Raw genomic sequence first — 22,225 nt, forward strand, 5'->3', positions numbered from 1 at the left:
TTCTTGCCGTGGGCTCAAAATGCCAAAGGAAATCAACCCGATTCATTTCGTCAAACAACCACCTGATTGGTTTGGTAATGGGCTTGTTCAACATTGCAGGCGACAGTGCAGGTGACTGCGGACTGACTGATCTACAAATAACCTTGCATCATAAATAACTACTCATTATTATTTATAAAACTGTCAGCCAGTAACGGTTTACCCACAATGCAGCATGGATTTGATGCTCTCGGACACGGTCAGTGGTTTAGTAGATGACATAAAGGCTACGCTGCACACGCGCTATGGTGTGGGACATCATCTATAAAAATGTGGCTGTTATAAATTCTGTGTTGCTCAAAGCCTTGAGTAATTAACCTATTTTGGACACAACAGGCTGAAAGCGCCAATGCTTCAGGAAGCTTTGTTTCCCCATAACTACTCTTCAGCATGTTCTCTGTGAAGTAGACGACTGAAGTTTTGTAACTTTTCCACCTTGGCTTACTGCTGCTAACTGACATCTGGATTCTATCTATTTTGGGTGTTAGGGATTTTCCCTGCCATCATTCTGTATGTCTCTGCTCTTTTGATCTGCAGTCATGTTTTAGTTGGATTTTGTCAGTTGGGTTCAGACTGGTCTAAGGTACTTCCAGCTCACTGACCATAGCTCATTGGCTAAATCGCTAATGTTAGCTGGCTGGCTAAGATAACTGCATATTGCTAACATTTTTTGATATTTTGTTAGATGGCGTTATGTTTTTCCAAAACTTTGATTTACTTGAATCACTCGAGTCATGAGTGCAAACGATTGGTTTAATTTTAAGTTCTACATTTTAAGTTATTTAATGGACAACATTTTTGATTTTCTTTCAAAAGCAAGGACATTTCCAAGTGACCCCAAACTTTTGAACGGTAGTGTACATCTACATGATGTATTGTTACACCATGTAGGAGCAGTATCGACTTTGTCTGTCCATTATATACATCTACATGATGTATTGTTACACCATGTAGGAGCAGTATAGACCTAGCCTGTTCATTATATACATCTACATGATGTATTGTTACACCATGTAGGAGCAGTATAGACCTAGTCTGTCCATTATATACATCTACATGATGTATTGTTACACCATGTAGGAGCAGTATAGACCTAGTCTGTCCATTATATACATCTACATGATGTATTGTTACACCATGTAGGAGCAGTATAGACCTACAAGTAGCTAGAAACTTATTTAGATTTAGTTTAACTTAATGAATCTGTCTTAAATGTGCTGTAGTAAAAAAAAAAATATTTGCACTAATCAATCGACACATTCCTGTCTTTGATGTCTCAATATAATAGTATTCTTTAATTAAATCCCTTTCAAAACATCTTTGTCTGACAATAAAATATGATCCTCAACTGCGTTTCCCACTCCAGTCAGCAGACGGCGATGTGCGTCTTTCAGGCGATGCTGCTAGGGTGACGTATAATCTAGTGGATGGTTCTTCATAGACAGCTCGTCAACCACCTCGGTAGCTTGCTAGCCAACATAGCCGAAAGATTCAAGCTATTTAGACGCGTTCAGTGTATATTAGCTTCTGTGTTTTAGACACGCGTCTCTCTTATTTACTTGTTAACCTATTTAATATTACGTTATTTTTTATTAGTCAGCTATAGTAGCTGGCTGGTTAAGTTAGCACTAGCCTAGTCGCTAATGATAGCTAGCTAGCTAACATCCCCGAACATGAGCTCCCTAAACTACTCCCCTCCTGTTATTAAAGAAGAAGAGGAGGTCTGCTGGACGGAGAAAGAAGTTCTGGGGCTGAACATTGTTGTGAAAGAGGAGAAGGAAGAGGAGGATGTCACAGTAAAACAAGAAGTAGAGGGTGAGGCTGTTACCGTGAAAGAAGAAGAGGAAGACTCGTTCAGAGTGAAAGAGGAGGAGGATGTTACAGTAAAAGAAGAGGAGTATGCCGTTTTTGGAGTGAAGAAGGAAGGAGAGATTACTGTCACATTGAAAGATGAAGAGGTGGAAATCAGAGATCTGAGTAACACCAGTAAGTATCGCCTTAAATTAGTTTTTAACTTTGGATATTCGGAGTTGGCTCGTCAATACCTCTTCAACGGAGGGCCCTAGAATTATGACTGTTATGTCTAGAATCAGACAATGTAGAGAGCAAGCTACCCCTTGTTTGACTTAACATATATATTTGAGAATAGTCTATCTGCTGACCGCAGACTGGGGGGCATGGCTTGTAGTGATTTTTTTACTAGACACGTTGCTGCCCAATAGTGCCATGCAAGAGTTGAGTTGGCTACATCAAAGATTATGGATATACTGACAAGATGTCTCTTCACCCTAACAAAGGGAGTCGTTGTCCACAAAGCAGCACTGCTGGTTCTCTAGCTCACCTCTAGCTACCTTTCTTTGGATTGGTGGATACTAATAATTATTGTAATAATTTTTAAAAATGTATTCTATGAGAGTTGTTGAAGTCAACCGCCTGTATTCAATGGAGAGAGATGCTAAGCTACTAGCCTCATGTCATGAATATGCATAACCATCTGGAGACAAATCCTATAGTGTTTTATTAGAACACACCATTCTATACAGTCCACCTGATAGAGGTTCATATCTGACAGAGATGAACACGCCGTTCTATACAGTCCACCTGGTAGAGGTTCATATCTGACAGAGATGAACACACAGTTCTATACAGTCCACCTGGTAGAGGTTCATATCTGACAGATGAAAATCTATTTTATGAGGGGGAGTCTAAAGCTGCAACAACTAGAATTGTGCCTTTGGCTTCTGGACAATGAAATAAAGTTGATATGAAAACCAATAGAACAGGAGAGAAATGACATAGTGGTGGGTCCAATAGAACAGGAGAGAAATGACATAGTGGTGGGTCCAATAGAACAGGAGAGAAATTACATAGTGGTGGGTCTCCAATAGAACAGGAGAGAAATGACAGTGGTGGGTCCAATAGAACAGGAGAGAAATGACATAGTGGTGGGTCCAATAGAACAGGAGAGAAATTACATAGTGGTGGGTCTAATAGAACAGGAGAGAAATTACATAGTGGTGGGTCTAATAGAACAGGAGAGAAATGGCACAGTGTTGGATCCAATAGAACAGGAGAGAAATGACATAGTGGTGGGTCTAATTGAACAGGAGAGAATTGGCATAGCGGTGGGTCTAATAGAACAGGAGAGAAATGGCAGAGAGGTAAATACATTTGCTCAATGATGTAAAAATGATATACAGTGGGGCAAAAGATTATGCTGTCAGCCACCAATTGTGCAAGTTCTCCCCCTTAAAAAGATGAGGCCTGTAATTTTCATCATAGGTACACTTCAACTATGACAGACAAAATGAGAAAAAGAATTCCAGAAAATCACATTGTAGGATTTTTTTATGAATGTATTTGCAAATTATGGTGGAAAATAAGTATTTGGTCAATAACAAGAGTTTATCTCAATACTTTGTTATATACCCTTTGTATAAATATATATTTTTTTCATTTTGTCTGTCATAGTTGAAGTGTATCTATGATGAAAATTACAGGCCTCTCTCATCTTTTTAAGTGGGAGAACTTGCACAATTGGTGTCTGACTAAATACTTTTTTTTGCCCCACTGTAATTACTCCTGTCTATACATGAATAAATAAAATGCTCTATATATACTTTTTTTGGATGTCTTTAATCCCTTATTTATTTCACTAAAGTCTTTCCACATTTTGTTACGTTACAGCCTTATTCTATAAATAAATACAAATCCTCATCAATCTACAAGCAATGCCCCATAATGAAAAAGTGAAAAAAGGTTTTTAGAAAAAATTACACATTTATTAAAAGAAAACGTTGTTATTATTTTATTCTTATTTATTTTTATTATAAGTTTTCAGACCATTTACTATGAGACTCGAAATTGAGCTCAGGTGCATGTTTCCATTGATCATCGTTGAGATGTTTCTACAACTTGATTGGAGTCCACCTGTGGTAAATTCCATTTATTGGAAAGGCACACACCTGTCTGGCTACCACAGCATTCTGCAGTGATACGCCATCCCATCTGGTTTGCGCTTAGTGGGACTATCATTTGTTTTTCAGCAGGACAATGACCCAACACACCTCCGGGCTGTGTAAGGGCTATTTGACCAAAAAAAGATAGTGATGGAGTGTTGCATCAGATGACCTGGCCTCCACAATCACCTGACCTCAACCCAATTGAGATGGTTTGGGATGAATTGGACTGCAGAGTGAAGGAAAAGCAGCCAACGAGTGCTCAGCATATGTGGGAACTCCTTCAAAACTTTTGGAAAAGCAGTCCAGTTGAAGCTGGTTGAGAGAATGGCAAGAGTGTGCAAATCTGTCATCAAGGCAAAGGGTGGCTACTTTGAAAAATCTAAAATATATTTTGATTTACCACTTTTTTGTTTACTACATGATTCCATATGTGTATTTCATAGTTTTCATGTCTTCACTATTATTTTACTATGTAGAAAATTGTAAAAAAATAAAGACAAACCCTGGAATGAGTAGGTGTGTCCAAACTTTTGACTAGTACTTTATATCTCATTAATGTTTTTACATGAATGAGATGTATGATAGTTTTAAAAAAAACATTCATTGTGACCTTCCCCGGCAAGCCAAAAATGTCTCTTAACCAGAAGAGTACACTCAACCAGTAATACACATGAACTGCTATATCATGTCTGCATTATGAACAGTCTATCACTAGTTAACTGAAATACTTACCACTCTTGGCTTTAGCCAAAGGACAAACACAGTCCACCAGAAACCTGCTGAAAGGTTTGTCAAAAGTAGGAATAGGCTGCAAAGGTGCAACTGGTACGGCTTGGTTCAGTTTACCTGCCCGCTGGCAAACGCCACAGGATTTACAGTGAGTCACAACATCCTGTTTCAGACGTCTTGTTGACCCCAAGATGGCCTGCCATACTACCATCGTGAGCCAACCTCAGTATCTCTTGTTGAAGTGCAACTGGAACAACCATTTTAGATAAATTGGGCCAATCGTCTTGTCCAGAAGTGGAGCGAGAACACCATTTCCTCATTAGAGCACCATTTCCTCGTTAGAGCACAGTTTCCCCGTTAGAACACAGTTTCCCCGTTAGAACACAGTTTCCCCGTTAGAACACAGTTTCCCCGTTAGAACACCATTTCTGTCAAAATTACCAATGGAAACTTCATTAAACTCCTCTTCTGGATGTATCTCAGCAAAAATAGGAGAGGGTGAAACATCTTTATTCTGTTCAGCAATCAGCTGCTTCCTAGACATCCAAGTGTCAACTATAGGGATCCTCTCTTCATTCAGAGGTTCTGCAAACTCTCACCTTTGGGGTTTTCAAAGGAGAGGTCAACTCAGGTTTACCGAAATCAGGATCACCCATAAATGTTTGACAGATTGACCATGGTGGGATCGCTAACATCCTCAACACTAGACTTGCTCCCGGTGAATTTCCTAGACCGAGCACGTGTAATGGCACATGCTGAGAACACTGTAGGGTACTTTTCTGATAACCCATCAGGTTCCTCAATTCTGGGTTCCTTACAAACGACAGGATTTGGCACAACCTTCCCTCCAGCCAAATAATTTCCCAATATGAATGATAATATGATACGTCAATAAAATCAATTTAGCCTCAAGTAGATAATGAAACATGTTCAATTTGTTTTAAATAATGCAAAAACAAAGTGTTGGTGAAGAACGTAAAAGTGCAATATGTGCTATGTAAGAAAGCTAACATTTCAGTTCCTTGCTCAGAACATGAGAACATATGAAAGCTGGTGGTTCCTTTTAACATGAGTCTTCATTATTCCCAGGTAAGAAGTTTTAGGTTGTAGTTATTATAGGACTATTTCCCTCTATACCATTTGTATTTCATTAACCTTTGACTATTGGATGTTCTTATAGGCACTTTAGTATTGCCAGTGTAACAGTATAGCTTCCGTCCCTCTCCTCGCTCCTTCCTGGGCTCGAACCAGCAACACAACGACAACAGCCACCACATCGAAGCAGCGTTACCCATGCAGAGCAAGAGAAACAACCACCCCAAGGCTCAGAGCGAGTGAAGTTTGAAACGCTATTAGCGCGCGCTATAACTAGCCAGCCATTTCACTTCGGCCACACCAGCGCAATGCTTGATGCACAACGAAGAGCTGCTGGCAAAACTCACGAAAGTGCTGTTTGAATGAATGCTTACGAGCCTGCTGCTGCCTACCACTGCTCAGTCATACTTAGATACTTGTATGCTTGTATGCTCAGTGAGATTATATGCAACCCAGGACACGCTAAATAATATCTAGTAATATCATCAACCATGTGTAGTTAACTAGTGATTATGATTGATTGTTTTTTATAAGATAAGTTTAATGCTAGCTAGCAACTTACCTTGGCTTACTGCATTTGCGTAACAGACAGTCTCCTTGTGGAGTGCAACGAGAGAGAGGCAGGTCGTTATTGCGTTGGACGAGTTAACTGTAAGGTTGCAAGATTGGATCCCCCGAGCTGACAAGGTGAAAATCTCTTTCTGCCCCTGAACGAGGCAGTTAGCCTAGTTAAATAAAGGTGTAAAAAAAATTAAAATCAGCAAATCGGCGCCCAAAAATACCGATTTCCGATTGTTATGAAAACTTGAAATCGGCCCTAATTAATTAATCGGCTATTCCGATTAATCGGTCGACCTCTACCCCCTTCACTGGTAGGCTAGGCCTCATTCCAATGACAACGGAATGAGAAGTAAGATCCGATTCCAGTTCCACATTATATAAAGGAACTTCCATGTAACCTGTCTCCATGCCTTGTACTAACACAGTTGCTGAAGTGTCAAAGATAAAACACCCTACAACATGAAGGGCTTCCCCAGTGTAGTACTGTAGAATCACCCTCCAACATGAAGGGCTTCCCCAGTATAGTACTGTAGAAACACCCTCCAACATGAAGGGCTTCCCCAGTATAGTACTGTTTTAAGAAGGTTATACCAAGGATAATTTGGCGTTCTGATTTTGAATTGTAAGACCCCTTGAAGTATCAACAAAAATATTAAAAAGTTAATTTATGTCAAAACATGATTTGGCCGTACTGCTGTAACCCATAGTAACACATTGGATAACATTCACAACACGGAACAACAGTAACCATAGTAACATTGTTTCCCCAAAAAATCTAAAGTAAGTTTGTTCGGAAGTGTCTGTCCTTTATGAGATATATAAAAAAAGTCTTTAACCCCTTATCTATGTCACTAAAGTCTTAACACATTTTGTTACGTTACAGTCTTACAATAAATACAAATCGTAATCATTCTACACACAATACCCCATAATGAAAAAGCGAAGATGGGTTTTTAGAAAAAAAATCACAATTATTAAAAAGGAAAAAAAGAAATGCCTTATTTACCTAAGTATTCAGACCTTTGCAATGAGACTCTAAATTGAGCTCAGGTGCATCTTGTTTCCATTAATAATCCTTGAGATGTTTCTTCAACTTGATTGGAGTCCACCTGTTGTAAATTCCATTGAATGGACATGATTTGGAAAGGCACACACCTGTCTGGCTACCACAGCATTCTGCAACGATATGCCATCCCATCTGCTTTGCATATGTGGGACTATCATGTGTTTTTCTACAGGACAATGACCCAACACTCTTCCAGGCTGTGTAAGGGCTATTTGACCAAAAAGGAGAGTGATAGAGTGCTGCGTCAGATGACCTTGCCACCACAATCACCCGACCTCAACCCAATTGAGATGGTTTGGGATGAATTGGACCGCAGAGTGAAGAAAAAGCAGCCAACGAGTGCTCAGCATATGTGGGAACTCCTTTAAGACTGTTGGAAAAGAATTCCATATACACTGCTCAAAAAAATAAAGGGAACACTTAAACAACACAATGTAACTCCAAGTCAATCACACTTCTGTGAAATCAAACTGTCCACTTAGGAAGCAACAATGATTGACAATAAATTTCACATGCTGTTGTGCAAATGGAATAGACAACAGGTGGAAATTATAGGCAATTAGCAAGACACCACCAACAAAGGAGTGGTTCTGCAGGAGACGACCACAGACCACTTCTCAGTTCCTATGCTTCCTGGCTGATGGTTTGGTCACTTTTGAATGCTGGCGGTGCTTTCAGTCTAGTGGTAGCATGAGACGGAGTCTACAACCCACACAAGTGGCTCAGGTAGAGCAGCTCATCCAGGATGGCACATCAATGCGAGCTGTGGCAAGAAGGTTTGCTGTGTCTGTCAGCGTAGTATCCAGAGCATGGAGGCGCTACAAGGAGACAGGCCAGTACATCAGGAGACGTGGCGGAGGCCGTAGGAGGGCAACAACCCAGCAGCAGGACCGCTACCTCCGCCTTTGTGCAAGGAGGAGCAGGAGGAGCACTGCCAGAGACCTGCAAAATGACCTCCAGCAGGCCACAAATGTGCATGTGTCTGCTCAAACAGTCAGAAACAGACTCCATGAGGGTGGTATGGGGGCCCGACGTCCACATGTGGGGGTTGTGCTTACAGCCCAACACCGTGCAGGACGTTTGGCATTTGCCAGAGAACACCAAGATTGGCAAATTCGCCACTTGCGCCCTGTGCTCTTCACAGATGAAAGCAGGTTCGCACTGAGTACATGTGACAGTCTGGAGACGCCGTGGAGAACGTTCTGCTGCCTGCAACATCCTCCAGCATGACCGGTTTGGCGGTGGGTCAGTCATTGTGTGGGGTGGCATTTCTTTGGGGAGCCGCACAGCCCTCCATGTGCTCGCCGGAGGTAGCCTAACTGCCATTAGGTACCGAGATGAGATCCTCAGACCCCTTGTGAGACCATATGCTGGTGCGGTTGGCCCTGGGTTCCTCATAATGCAAGACAATGCTTGACCTCATGTGGCTGGAGTGTATCAGCAGTTCCTGCAAGAGGAAGGCATTGATGCTATGGACTGGCCCGCCCGTTCCCCAGACCTGAATCCAATTGGGCACATCTGGGACATCATGTCTCGCTCCATCCACCAACGCCACATTGCACCACAGACTGTCGGATGCTTTAGTCCAGGTCTGGGAGGAGATCCCTCAGGAGACCATCCGCCACCTCATCAGGAGCATGCCCAGGCGTTGTAGGGAGGTCACACACACTACTGAGCTCATTTTTGACTTGTTTTAAGGACATTACATCAAAGTTGTAGTGTGTGGTTTTCCACTTTCATTTTGAGTGTGACTTCAAATCCAGACCTCCATGGGTTGATAAATTTGATTTCCATTGATAATTTTTGTTTGATTTTGATGTCAGCACATTCAACTATGTAAAGAAAATAGAATTTAATAAGAATATTTCATTAATTCAGATCTAGGATGTGTTATTTTAGTGTTCCCTTTATTTTTTTGAGCAGTGTATTTTGAGTAGTTTACCACTTTTTTGGTTACTACATGATTCCATATGTGTTTTCATAGTTTTCACTATTTTCTACAATGTAGAAATACAAAATAAGAATAACCCTTGAATGAGTAGGTGTGTCCAAACTTTTGTCTGGTACTGTATATGTCATGAATGTTTTTACATTCAGTTACGAAAACCACTTCTCCCATAGTCAAACAATGTAAGGAAAGCTTATTTAAAAAAAAAAATTTAATCAAAAGGGACGCTGTCAAAATGTTTTGAATTCAAATTGATTTACCCAGCCTACAAAGCACTACAGCCACTCTGCGATGACCAGTTCTGCTCTTTTATTGCGGTATCTATTCTAGGTTAAACCTCATAGGAATACAGCTTTATCATGTGTAGATTTCATTCAGGTCTCTGTTTAACTAGATACTGTTTGTCTTTGGCAGGAGAGAGACCAGACTCTCACTATGACAGCAGGAAGAGTCCTTCAGAAGAACCAGACCCAGAGACGCCCAAACCAGCGAGACAACACAACTGCTCCCACTGTGAAAAGAGTTTTCGCTGTTTAGGGAACCTAAAACGCCATGAGAAGAAACACACAGGAGAAAAGCCATACCACTGCTTACAATGTGAAAAGAGTTTTTCCGGATTAGGGGACTTAAAAGCTCATGAGAGGACACACACAGGAGAAAAGCCTTTCCACGCTGGGAACATTGGAAAGAGTTTTATTCAGTTAGGAAGCCTGAAGGAGCATGAGGGGATGCACACAGGAGAAAAGTGTCATCACTGTTCCCAGTGTGGAAAGAGTTTTACTGTGTTAAATAACCTGAAAAGGCATGAGAGAATACACAAAGGAGAAAAGCCATTTCAATGTTCCCATTGTGGAAAGCGTTTTACTCAGAGAGGGCACCTACAAGAGCATGAGAGAATACACACAGGAGAAAAGCCTTACCACTGCTCCCAGTGTAAAAATAGATTTTCACGAGTAGGGGACCTAAAAGCTCATGAAAGTACACACACAGGATTAAAGCCTTACCACTGCTTCTTATGTGAAAAGAGATTTTCCCGATCAGGGGACCTAAAAGCTCACGAGAGGACACACACAGGAGAAAAGCCTTTTCAATGTTCCCAGTGTGGAAAGAGTTTTACCCTGTTAGCTAATCTGAAAAGGCATGAGAGAATACACACAGGAGAAAATCCTTTTCACTGTTCCCACTGTGGAATGAGTTTTATTCAGTTAGCGAGCCTGAAGGCACATGAGTGGACACACTCAGAAGAAAAGCCTTTCCAGTGTTCCCAGTGTCGAAAGATTTTTACCCTGTTAGCTAACCTGAAAAGGCATGAGAGAATACACACAGGAGAAAAGCCTTACCACTGCTTCCAATGTGAAAAGAGATTTTCCCGATCAGGGGACCTTAAAGCTCATGAATGGACACACACAGGACAAGAACCTTTCCATTGTTTCCAGTGTAGAAAGCGTTTTACCGTGTTAGCTAACCTGAAAAGGCATGAGAGAATACACACAGGAGAAAAGCCTCATCACTGTTCCCACTGTGGAATGAGATTTATTCAGTCAAGGAGCCTGAAGGAGCATGAGTGGACACACACAGGAGAAAAGCCTTTCCAATGTTCCCAGTGTGGAAAGAGTTTTATCGTGTTAAGTAACCTAAAAAGGCATGAGAGAATACACACTGGAGAAAAGCCATTCCAATGTTCACATTGTGGAAACAGTTTTACTCAGAGAGGGCACCTAAAAGAGCATGAGAGAATACACACAGGAGAAAAGCCTTACCGCTGCTCCCAGTGTAAAAATACATTTTCCAGAGTAGGGGACCTAAAAGCTCACGAGAGGACACACACAGGAGAAAAGCCTTTCCAATGTTCCCAGTGTAGAAAGAGTTTTACCGTGTTAGCTACCCTGAAAAGGCATGAGAGAATACACACAGAAGAAAAGCGAGGCACCGAAGATGTGGATGTCTAATAAGGCAGCCCCCCGCACCTCTCTGATTTAGAGTGGTTGGGTTAAATGCGGAAGACACGTTTCAGTTGAATGCATTCATTTGTACAACTGACTAGGTGTCACCCATTCCCTATTATAGAGCTCTGTTCAGCCTATAAACATGAAAGCAAGGTTATATTTAATGTTCTACATTATTATTATTGGGGCAGCCGCCAAGTTATGAAAATTATGGTATGTTCTGAAAACTGACTTCAGGCTTTTGAGGAATCTAGCCTCACAGGAAGACAGTTTTATTTTATGGAGGTTTTTTAGTATTTAACTAAATACTCTGTCTTTGGTAGGAGAGGGACCAGACTTATCACTGTTCCCACTGTGGAATTAGTTTTATTCAGTTAGGGAGCCTGAAGGAGCATGAGTGGACACACACAGGAGAAAAGCCTTACCACTGCTCCCAGCGTAAAAACTGATTTCACGAGTTGGGGACCTAAAAGCTCAAGTGCGAATACACACAGGAGAAAAGCCTTTCCAATGTTCCCAGTGTGGAAAGAGTTTTACCTGCTTAAGGAGCCTGAAGGAGCATAAGAGGACACACACAATAAAAGTCCAACCACTGCTCTCTCTCTGTGTGGAAGGACATTTTCCCAGTCAGCGATCCTGAAATCACATGAGAAAGGCTGTATTCCTACTTATATTTTTGACAGAGAATTTGTGTTTTTGTTTTGTGCCACATTAAATCATATTGTTTATGATTATACCCGTCTATATAAGGTCCGACAGTTGGCAATGCACGTCAGAGGCAAACTCCAAGCCATGAGGTCGAAGAAATAGAGGTAGAAGAAATTGTCCGTAGAGCTCAGAGACAGGATTGTGTCGAGGCACAGATCTGGGGAAGGGTACCAAAAAAGGTCTGCAGCATTGAAGGTCTCCAGTGGCTGCCATCATTCTTAAATGGAAGAAGTTTGGAACCACCAAGACTCTTCCTAAAGCTGGCCGCCCGGCCAAACTGAGCAATCGGGGGAGAAGGACCTTGGTCAGGGAGGTGACCAAGAACCCGATGTTCACTCTGATGAGAAACAAGATTCTCTGGCCTGATGAACTCTTTGGCCTGAATGCCAAGCGTCTCTCCTGGCGTAAAAAGCATGGTGGTGGCATCATCATGCTGTGGGGATGTTTTTCAGCGGCAGGGACTGGGAGACTAGTCAGGATCGAGGGAAAGATGAACACACACAGAACACACACAGGAGAGCAATCTTTTAGCTGTGATCTACGTGGGAAGAGTTTTGGTACATCTGTCTATCTGAAGACACACCAGAGAACATACACAGGAGACAAACCTTCTAGCTGAGATAGTCTGATATAAGATCTCTGATCAAACATCAGAAAATACATACATGAAGGAGTTGTTTCATGGAATCAATGAAATAATGTCACAATCTAGAATGTTCTTAACATTGTGGTAGAATTATTTGAATTAATTTCACAATGTAGAACCCTAAACATTTGATTTAACAAAACGTCCCTTTAAAAAGTTGGTACATTTACCACGTTGGTGACCCACTTGAATCAAATGCAACACTCAAATGTAACGAGCTGTTTTCTACAAATGTTCCTCTAACCAGTGATGTACACATTATTCCCAGACTCCGTGTGGTTTTTGAGTTGTTTTTGCAACCAGGACTTGCAACCATATCTCCCTCCTCTCGACGATTTATTTCAGCATGATATCGATGAGTGATGACAAATAAGTGTTGCATTCCTTTATTTAGCGACCCCTACATTTAAATGCATTACTCCAAAATGTAGCTGACTGTCTTCTGCAGGTTGTCCTCTAACCAGTGAGGTAAAAGATATCTCCCATTTCCATGTGTTTTTTTTAGTTGTGTTCGTTTCAACAGCACATACAACCTGATTTCCCCCTAATCGATATCAGTGATTTATTGCTACTTGTCAAAACAACAACATTTTTGGTGTTGTGCAGTTTATTGTGCAGTTTATAAGGTGCTTGTTTAAAAAAAATTCAAGTAATATGATTATTGTGGCAGATGTTTGTGTAGATAGTACATTTTATGTTTAGGATTTCAATTAATCACAAAACTGTTTCTGCATTTGGACTATTGATTTGGACACCTTTAAACTGTGACATTAATTTCAACGTATTTGCAGCCTATACACATGGACGCAGTATAATAAATTGGTCTAATAATCAGCCTGACAAAAGATACATGTTTTATTATTCCTCACCATTAAGTGAATTATTGCCAATACATATTAACAAAGGTCTGTACATTTGTTTTTGATATTTCCAATTCATGTAACATTTAGTAATCATAATTATTTATGCAACCAACTGACAATTTTGGGGTACAATTATATTGACATGGTTGCCCTGCTTTTAGAATATCAGGGTTCATTCTCAGATGTGCCAACCCAAATGTACTAGAGCATGACATTAGGGACTGGGCCCTGATCCAACAACATGCCTACCGAGTGAACCCTGAAAAGAGAGAGAAGCTCCTCTGTGAGGTGGAAAGTTACTACGGATATTGCAGGAGTTGGTCGCTGGTTGTCTTAAGGGTGGGCCGTCAACAAGTTTTGCGTTTAGCCAGTGCCATGGATCACAATTTATTGCACGTTTTTCTGTATTGGAGAGGAGTTTTCTTTGGGCTCGTTTCAAGGGGACAAGAGTTCTAGAACGTAGGGAGTTTTAGGAAGATGAGCGTTCTCGAAGCTAGTGGCGAAAATATAGGATATATTTGTTGTCTTAAGGGGGAAGGTGTTTGGTTTTTCCATTTATGTTTTGAGGTTGGACTTTAGCATGTATAGCTCGTTAGTCAGTATGTGTTACACCTGTGCTGGCATGTCCATCTCGTTAGTGGGAAGGTGTTTCAGCTAAGCTGGTCCAGGTGCTATTTAAGAGTGTCTGGCCCAGTGCTCCAGTTGTCTTGATAGATGTGGAGAGTCAACACCTTTAGTTTGCTCCACCGTTTCCTATTAAAGATGTTTTTCATTTCAGGTTGAAGCTTCTTTCTGAAGAGAGCTTATTTTTTTTAATGAATCAATACAAGCAAACAAGATCGTTTCCGGGGATTGGTATGGAAAATACCTTACGATTTGCCTGGACTGAAAAGGAGATGGAGCCGTGGAGTAGAGAGACATTTGGAAGGACCATTTTGATGGGATGCCTCAGGATAGAGGTGAAGGAAGTGCTCTGCCTTCAAGGGAACCCGAATGAGAAGGCTTTCGATGTGACGTTTCACAAAGAAGAAAAACATGACGAAGTAATGAAGATGGCAAAGGAAGCGGAGAAAACGGGACCCCTGTGCCATTATGCGGTGACCAGCCTGGCGAAGAACAACTTCAGGGTGGTCACCGTAACCATGTACAATCCGCATGTGAAAGATGAAGAGGTGAGGGCCTTTCTGGGGAGGTACATGGACAATGTCTCCTCAGCGAGGTACCTCAGGGACTCCCTGGGTTTCTGAAACGGAAAGAGAGGTTTCCAGGCGTTACTCAGGGAGTCCCCGAAGAGTGTGGATGGCTACCTCCATCCTCCGGCGATGTTCTCCCTGGGGGCTGACAGGAGAACACTATACTATGCACGTCAGCCCCCGTTCTGCAGGCGTTGTATGGCCTATGGCCATATCCTGGCCTCGTGCAGCGCCAAGAGGTGTCGATTTTGTGGGTCGGAAGAGCACGAGGCCAAGGAATGTGACGAGCCCAAGGCTTGCCACGGGTGTGGCTCAAGAGCACACCTGTGGCGTGATTGCCCGGCTCGTCACAGGTCATACGCGTCTGCAGCTGGGGGGGGAGCGGGGGACGGGGGGAGGAAAGAGAGGACGCATGCGGATTGTACAGATGGCACAGGGGAAAGGACGGAGAAGGACGAAGAAGGGAATAAGGAAGAGGCGAAAAGAAAGAGGAGAGAAGATGGAAAGAAGGAAAAAGGAGAGAAGAAAAAGAAGGCGGAAGAACGGGAAGGAGCGGAGAAGAGGGAGAGTGGGACAGTGGTGCGAGAAGGAGTGGAAGAGGGAGCGGTGACGGGGACGGAGGGAGGTGTGGAGATGGGAGGGGAGGGGGAGATGGGGGAAAGGAGTGGTGGGACAGCCTGCCAGGCTTCCTCGAGGTCGAAATGAGGGATTTGGTGGAGGATTTAGCGGGGATGGGACGTTGTGTCTCCCCGCTACCTCCTTCACCAAAGAAGAAAGGGATGAAGAGGGGGATCTTGGCAGGAAGTGAGAGGGAGGGGTGTGGAGGGGAGGGGGCTAAGAGAGTGGCGGGGGGGTAATTTGTCCTCCCGGTTTGCCTCAGCCCCTTGCATTTTAGTGGATGACTCCAGTGAGGGGTCGGTGGGCTGTTTGCTAGAGGGATCCCAACTCCTGATTGAGGAGATGGGGTCCCCTACATGCAGCCCCGAGGCAAACAGGGAGGGGGGGGTGGTGGGTGGGGAGGGAGGACCCAACACACTGCCTGGGTCATGGGTTGGGATGGAGGACGGGGGGGGGGGTCAGAAGAGGAGAGGACGTCCCCGCCGGTGGAGATGGACCAAGGGAGCATCGGGTGAGTTTCCTGTTTTTTCTTTGGTTTTTGGGGGTTTTATTTGTTGTTAATAATTAAATGAATAGTTCTGTTTCTTTTTTTAGTCTAAATGTTAGGGGGTTAAGGAATAATGTTAAAAGGAGGGCGGTTTTTGTTATTTAGAGGGTGTGGGGTTTGATTTCTGTTTTTTACAGGAGGTTCACCTGAGGGGTGGTGGGGATGTGTGTAGATTTAAGAGGGAGTGGGATAAGGGGGAATCTTTTTGGGGCATAGGAGGGGTGCATTCAACAGGAGTAGGGATTTTGTGTGGGCATAGAGAGGTTAAAATAGAGAACACTTTTGTAATAATGCAGGGTAGAGTTTTGGGGATAGATGTTAAGTTTAGAGAAGCTAGATATAGGTTAATTGGGGTGTATGGGCCACAGGTGGCGGCAGACAGGAGGGAGATGGTGGACTGTCTGGCGCCCCTGTGTGTTACAAACAGGCACTTGGTGAAAGGAGGAGACTTTAATATAGATTTAGGGGTAGGCGGTGATAGCAGTGCAGGTGCCATCTCTGGGCTAATGGCTTGCCATGGTCTGGTTGATGGTGGCCTGCACACTACTCCGGCAATGGTCGGTCCTACATGGCGCAACTCCAGGGGGGTTGTGCGGAGGCTCGACTACACTTTTGTATTCAGGTCTTTGGGTCAGTTGTCTGGGCGGCTGTTGCCTGTTTTCTTCACGGATCACGACGGGGTGTTCCTGCAGGTGGGGTCGCCAGTCTGCCTCTTCGGTAGGGGGTACTGGAAGTTAGATCGGGATATACTGGAGGAGCAGGCTTTCGTTGACGCATTTGTTTGTTTCTTTCGGAGGCTTGACGGCCTCCGGTCCATGTGCGAGGGGGTGTTAGAGTGGTGGGATTTAGTTAAGGGGAGGATAAGGGCTTTTATAATAGGATATTGTAGAAGGAAAAAAAGGGAGGAAAGGAGGGAGGTGGATCGTATCCAAAGGTTAATTGAACTCGAGTACGAGGCAGGCAACCTCGGCGGGTCGATTGACTGGGAGAATTTCGCAGCCCTAAAGGCGCAGCTCAGGGAGCTGCAGGAGCAGAAGGCTCGAGCTTTCCTGGAGCGTGCGCATAGTGGCTTTCTAGAACATAATGAGACTTGTTCCGCTATGTTCTTTAAGTCGGTTAGGGCCAGGCAGAGTAGGAAGGTAATGCATGGAGTTAGGGAAGAAAATGGTAGTATAGTAAGTAAACCAGAGGAAATGGTCAGGGTGACAACTGATCATTTCCAAGGTGTATTTAAGGAAAGGGAAATAGATGTAGAGCAGGGAAACGTGTTTTTAGAACACTTGTCCCGGCGGTTGCCAGAGGACATTAGAGACGTGATGGAGGCCCAGATCTCACTAGAAGAGGTTGAGAGCGCTCTTAGGAGGATGGGAAAAGGGAAGGTGCCTGGGATGGATGGGCTGCCGGCTGAGTTTTACCTCAAGTTTTGGGGTATACTTGGACCAGTGGTTCTCAAAGTCTTGAAGGCCATCCTTGAGACGGGGGTCCCGGGGGGATCAATGGCTGTTGGTGTGCTGTCACTTCTTTATAAGAAGGGGGAAGCAACTGACCTTGGCAACTGGCGGCCATTGACCATGCTGTGCGTAGATTACAAGGTTCTTGCAAAGGTTTTAGCAGACCGGTTGCGCACAGCCCTTCCCTACATCGTCCACGAGGATCAGACGTGCGGGGTAGAGGGCCGCTCTATAAGATGGAACCTACAGTTGATCAGGGATTCCATCGCTTGGGTTGAAGATAGAGGGCTGCCTTTAATGGTAGCAGCGCTAGATCAGGCGAAAGCTTTTGATCGCGTGAATAGATATTTTCTATTCAGGGTGTTAGGTAGATTAGGATTTGGGGAGAGGTTTATAGGATGGATCCGTACTTTATATGTCGGAGCGGGGTGTCGAGTTAGTGTAAATAGTCACTTAGGTGACGTTTTTGACCTCTCGTCTGGGGTCAGGCAGGGATGCCCACTCTCGGCTCTCCTCTTTGTTCTGTACATGGAGCCTCTGGGGGCTGCCATTAGGGCAGACACAGGGGTGGAAGGCTTGTTGATCCCTGGAAGTGGTGGGCTGCATGTTAAGATGACGCAGTACGCCGACGACACTTCCTTGCTGTTGTGCAAGGACTCGTGCCTGACAAGGTCCCTTGCCATCTTTGGGGATTTCACCCGAGCGTCGGGAGCAGTTCTGAACCCTGCAAAGTCTTCCGTCAAGTTTTTCGGAAGATGGCGCGGTAGAACGGATGTGCCTGGGGGGTTATCTCTCTGTGAAGGGGCCCTGAGGATTCTCGGGGTTCATTTTGAGACCTCCGGCTCAGCGACGCTAAACTGGAACATGCGTATCGCAGTGGTACAGAGGAAGCTAGCAATGTGGAAGGCTAGGTATTTTTTTTTTTTGGGCAAAGTCCTGGTCCTAAAGGTGGATGTGTTGCCGTCTCTTTTGTATTTGGCGTACATCTACCCATTGCCGGCTTGTCTGAGGAGGCCTCTAGTGAGACTTGTGTTTCAGTTTATGTGGAGTGGCAGGTGCGAGTGGGTCGCCAGGGCACGCATGATCTGTCCCATTGGGGAGGGAGGTAGGGGGGTACCACATTTCCCCCTCAAGCTGGACTCAATTTTTGTTTCTTTCTTGTTAGCGGAGCTTGCTCAGCCAGTGATACACCCGTCCGGTTACCTCCTGCGGGTGTTCTTCTCGCACCAGCCAAGTGTAATGGTGTGGTAATGGTCCTGGGTGGAACAGGCCATGCACTTTGGCCATGCGGCCAAGCGTGCGCACCCGAGGTTGAAGTTGCCAGAGTAGGTTTAGACCACAGGCACCTGTACGAGGAGGTCAGGCAGGCAGGGAGTCCTGCGCCCGTAGCGGGCATCTCGTCAGTGGTCTGGGAGGGAGTGCAGGCGCGGGGCCTGGACAACGGGCTCAAGGACCTGAATTGGTTGAGCCTTCATAAGCGTTTGCCGGTACTTTCCATCTTGTACCGGTATAGTTTGGTGCAATCCCCCACCTGTCCAAGATCCTCTTGTGGCAGGGAGGAGACTGTGCGCCATGCCTTCTGGGACTGTGCCTGTGACGGACTAGTATGGGCTAGGGCACGGGTGATGCTAGGTGTGGTTAGGAGGGATTTTGTTTTGACATAGGCTAGAGAGAGGCGTAGGGAGAGCAAAGGGAACGGATAGGGACAGGTTTCTGCTCTGGCTTCTCATGAGTCTCTTTAAAAAGGGACTGTGGGAAGCCAGGCAGAATTTAGTCAAGACAGGGAGAGATTGGGGGGTGGAAGGGATAGTGAGAAGGGTGGAAGGTGATTTGAGGGGGAGGATGAAGAGGGAGGAGAGGAAGTGGGGGAAGCATGTGGCACGAGAGAGGTGGAAAGGGGTTTTAGGGCTGGGAGTGTTAGAGTGAGTTTGATAAGGGGATAGATTAGGGAAGGGGAGATAGGGAAAGGGTTAGGTATTGGTTAGGTATGACGGGGAGGGACGATGCTCCCCTGAGGTTTGTTTTTGTTTGATGTTTTTGTAAATATAATTAATTAAGAATGAATGAGAATTATGATTTTGTAAAGTATGAATGGTATAGATGGTAATAAATGATTTTAACCACCTTTTTGGTTTGCTTCTTGTCTTTAAATTAGGTGTGGGTTTTTCTTTTGTTTGACTCTTCTTTGGCAGATTTAGTGGGTCTCATGGTGGGTGTCTTTTAGGTCCCAGTTGTTTTTAATAGTCAACTTTCAGTGGACACCCCCGTAGTGTCTTTCAGAGCCCCTCCTAAACCCCTACCAGTTTCATTTTGGTTTTTGTCACTGACTCTTTGTTAGTTCCCTTTTCTATTTAAGTGACATTTCTGGTTTTCTTGTTGGTGAATGTAATAACAAACAATGTAGTAAAACAAGATTATATTTTAGGTTGGATATTGCATCCAATTGTTAATATTTTAATCAATGGCATTTTCCTTATGATGTTCAGTAGTCTTTCAGTTGTTAATATTCTGTTTTTTATCCTCTTATGTATGTTGGGGTAAATATATATATATTTTTTCCTATTTTTTTTTCTTCTGTGAAGCCATTGTTGCATCCATGCCTGAAATGTGCTTTTATAAGTTCCATAGTTTCTGTGTTGTGGTATGTGTGTGTTTCAACATGGCTTCCTGAAATTCCCATCATTGCTAATTGGAGCTGACCCCGCCCCCTCGTCAGGATATGGCTGTATCTCATTATACACCTTCCAGCTATATAAGCCAGTGTTCTATTGCTCAGTAGAGAGCTGAGGGTTATATCATATGTTGGTTTAGTTGTTGCTGAGAGAGAGAGCCTCTTTAATGTTCTGAGTTTTTTTTCTCAGTTTTTGTTGTGAAGTAGTTTGTATTATTCTTTCATTTGTTCCCAGAGGGGAAGGCAGCCTTTTCTGCCATTCCAAATAAAAAACCCACTCGGGTTTTCGATCTGCAGACCAAGCTTACCTCAATTACGAAATGGCTAAAAGTTGCAGACCATGTTTTTCTCCATTAGAAGGACAAAGGTTGTCGACCATTGCTGAATCTTTTTAACCATACCACGTGGTTAAACTCTTAGACTATTGACACCAACAGAATAAGAACAAGTCTTTGATATTGATTACTAGTCTGCAGCTAGGATTTCGGTATCATTGAACGCGAAGAACGACAACCATCGAAACACCATTCTATAACAAATAAATGAATGTCACTTTGAACTATCCCCTTTAACCACAACCGAAAGAGGGAGAGAGACGGACAATTCTACAAAAGACACAAACTTTTCACCAGCGATCAAGACGACACACTGAGCGTAAATATATATATTGATTGCAATCGTTCCCGAATGAGTGAGCGTTCGTGTGTAAAGGATTAGCATTTCAATTGTTATAATCATTAACTGTAGTGACTTCTTAGTCGACCCCCACTTCCCCTTTTGTCTAACAAGCCGCCATGCTGGTTTAGCCACTAGGGCACATTCTCCTTTCATTAAATTTTCCTTGTTTGTTTATGCATTTCTGTGAATTACTTAGTAATAAATAAATGATTTAAGACAATCGATGTATGGATGACTCATAGTGAAGACTGGGTTTGTGCAGATAACCAACAATTTATAACGTTTGGAATGAGACTAACGTGAGGTAAAGTAAATATTTCATTAATTCGAAGACTTTGATCAGAAAATATCTGAAAAGTTATTTTAGGAAATAACTGTGTAATCTGAATATTATATTCCTTGTTGCCCCGACTTCCTAGTTAATTAGTTACGTGATTAATCAGTTGATCGCATAATAACTAATTACAGAGAATCTTTGATAAAAACTATATTTCTTCAGTTAATGATAAAGACACGACACTTGGTAAAACTTGGTCGGATCACCCCCTGTATTTTGGTTAGTGCTAAGTTGGGTAGGCAGGTAAGGTAGGAGAGGGGGCTTTCTTTGCTTTGATTCCGTCCAGCCCCTTTACCCAAAAATTACAATGTGAGGGAATAAATTCCCTGTAAACGGTACCTTTGTCATCCTTACTCGCACCTACAGTCCCATACCTCTTTCACTCCAAGGGGAGTTGAGTTGTAGCAGGGTGTTGCATTCCCTCTTCCTAGAGTCGTACATAACATGTGCTATATAAATAAAGCATGATTTGAACATATGATTTGAACATATTGCAAAAGAAATTAACAACCAATCAACAGCTAAACCAATGAACAAATACCTAATACACACAAATGTAAGTAAAGGAATAAGAATATATAAATATATGCATAAACAATGTCAGAGCATCATAGACTAAGACGGTTTACACATATGAGATGAGAAATTATATGTAAACATTGTTAAAGGGACATTATTAAAGTGACTAGTGTTCCATTTATTAAATGGCCAATGATTTCAAGTCTATTTGTAGGTTGCAGCCTCTCTGTGCTAGTGATGGCTATTTAACAGTCTGATGGTCTTGAGATAGTTTTTCAGTCTTTCGGTCCCAGCTTTGATGCACCTGTACTGACCTCGCCTTCTGAATGATAGCGGGTGAAGACGCAGTGGCTCGGGTAATAACAAAGAATAAATGTGTGTGCCTGAGGTGAAATTAACTTTCATACAGCCAGGAGGGTTGAGAAATTAAATATCAGTGGACAATTCCCTTTTGCTTACATGATGACGTGATGAACCGCTAAGAGGACATAAATATTTACGATCTAAATCATGTGTGACCTCACCTCTGGCTGTAGAAGTGTGCTTCCTAACCAGTCCCTCAACAGCTCTCTGACTGAGCTCCACCCTCACTGGGTCTTCAGAGGAGAGGAAGGCTGAGGAGGGATGGAAGGTTGAATGGATCAGTCA

At 43.3% G+C, this 22,225-nt stretch overlaps 1 protein-coding gene across 1 annotated transcript; it reads left to right on the forward strand.

Moving 5' to 3' along the window:
* The first annotated feature begins 1,470 nt into the window (after nt 1–1,470).
* Nucleotides 1,471–13,558, forward strand: LOC118386779 (zinc finger protein 883-like). The gene is made up of 2 exons (XM_035774615.2): nt 1,471–2,025; nt 9,815–13,558. The coding sequence occupies exons 1-2, from the start codon at nt 1,713–1,715 to the stop codon at nt 11,347–11,349; spliced, it is 1,848 nt and encodes a 615-aa protein (XP_035630508.1). The 5' UTR covers nt 1,471–1,712; the 3' UTR covers nt 11,350–13,558.
* The last annotated feature ends 8,667 nt before the right edge of the window (nt 13,559–22,225 follow it).

The sequence above is a fragment of the Oncorhynchus keta genome, chromosome 8 (assembly GCF_023373465.1).
Source record: "Oncorhynchus keta strain PuntledgeMale-10-30-2019 chromosome 8, Oket_V2, whole genome shotgun sequence".
NCBI classification, from domain to species: domain Eukaryota; kingdom Metazoa; phylum Chordata; class Actinopteri; order Salmoniformes; family Salmonidae; genus Oncorhynchus; species Oncorhynchus keta.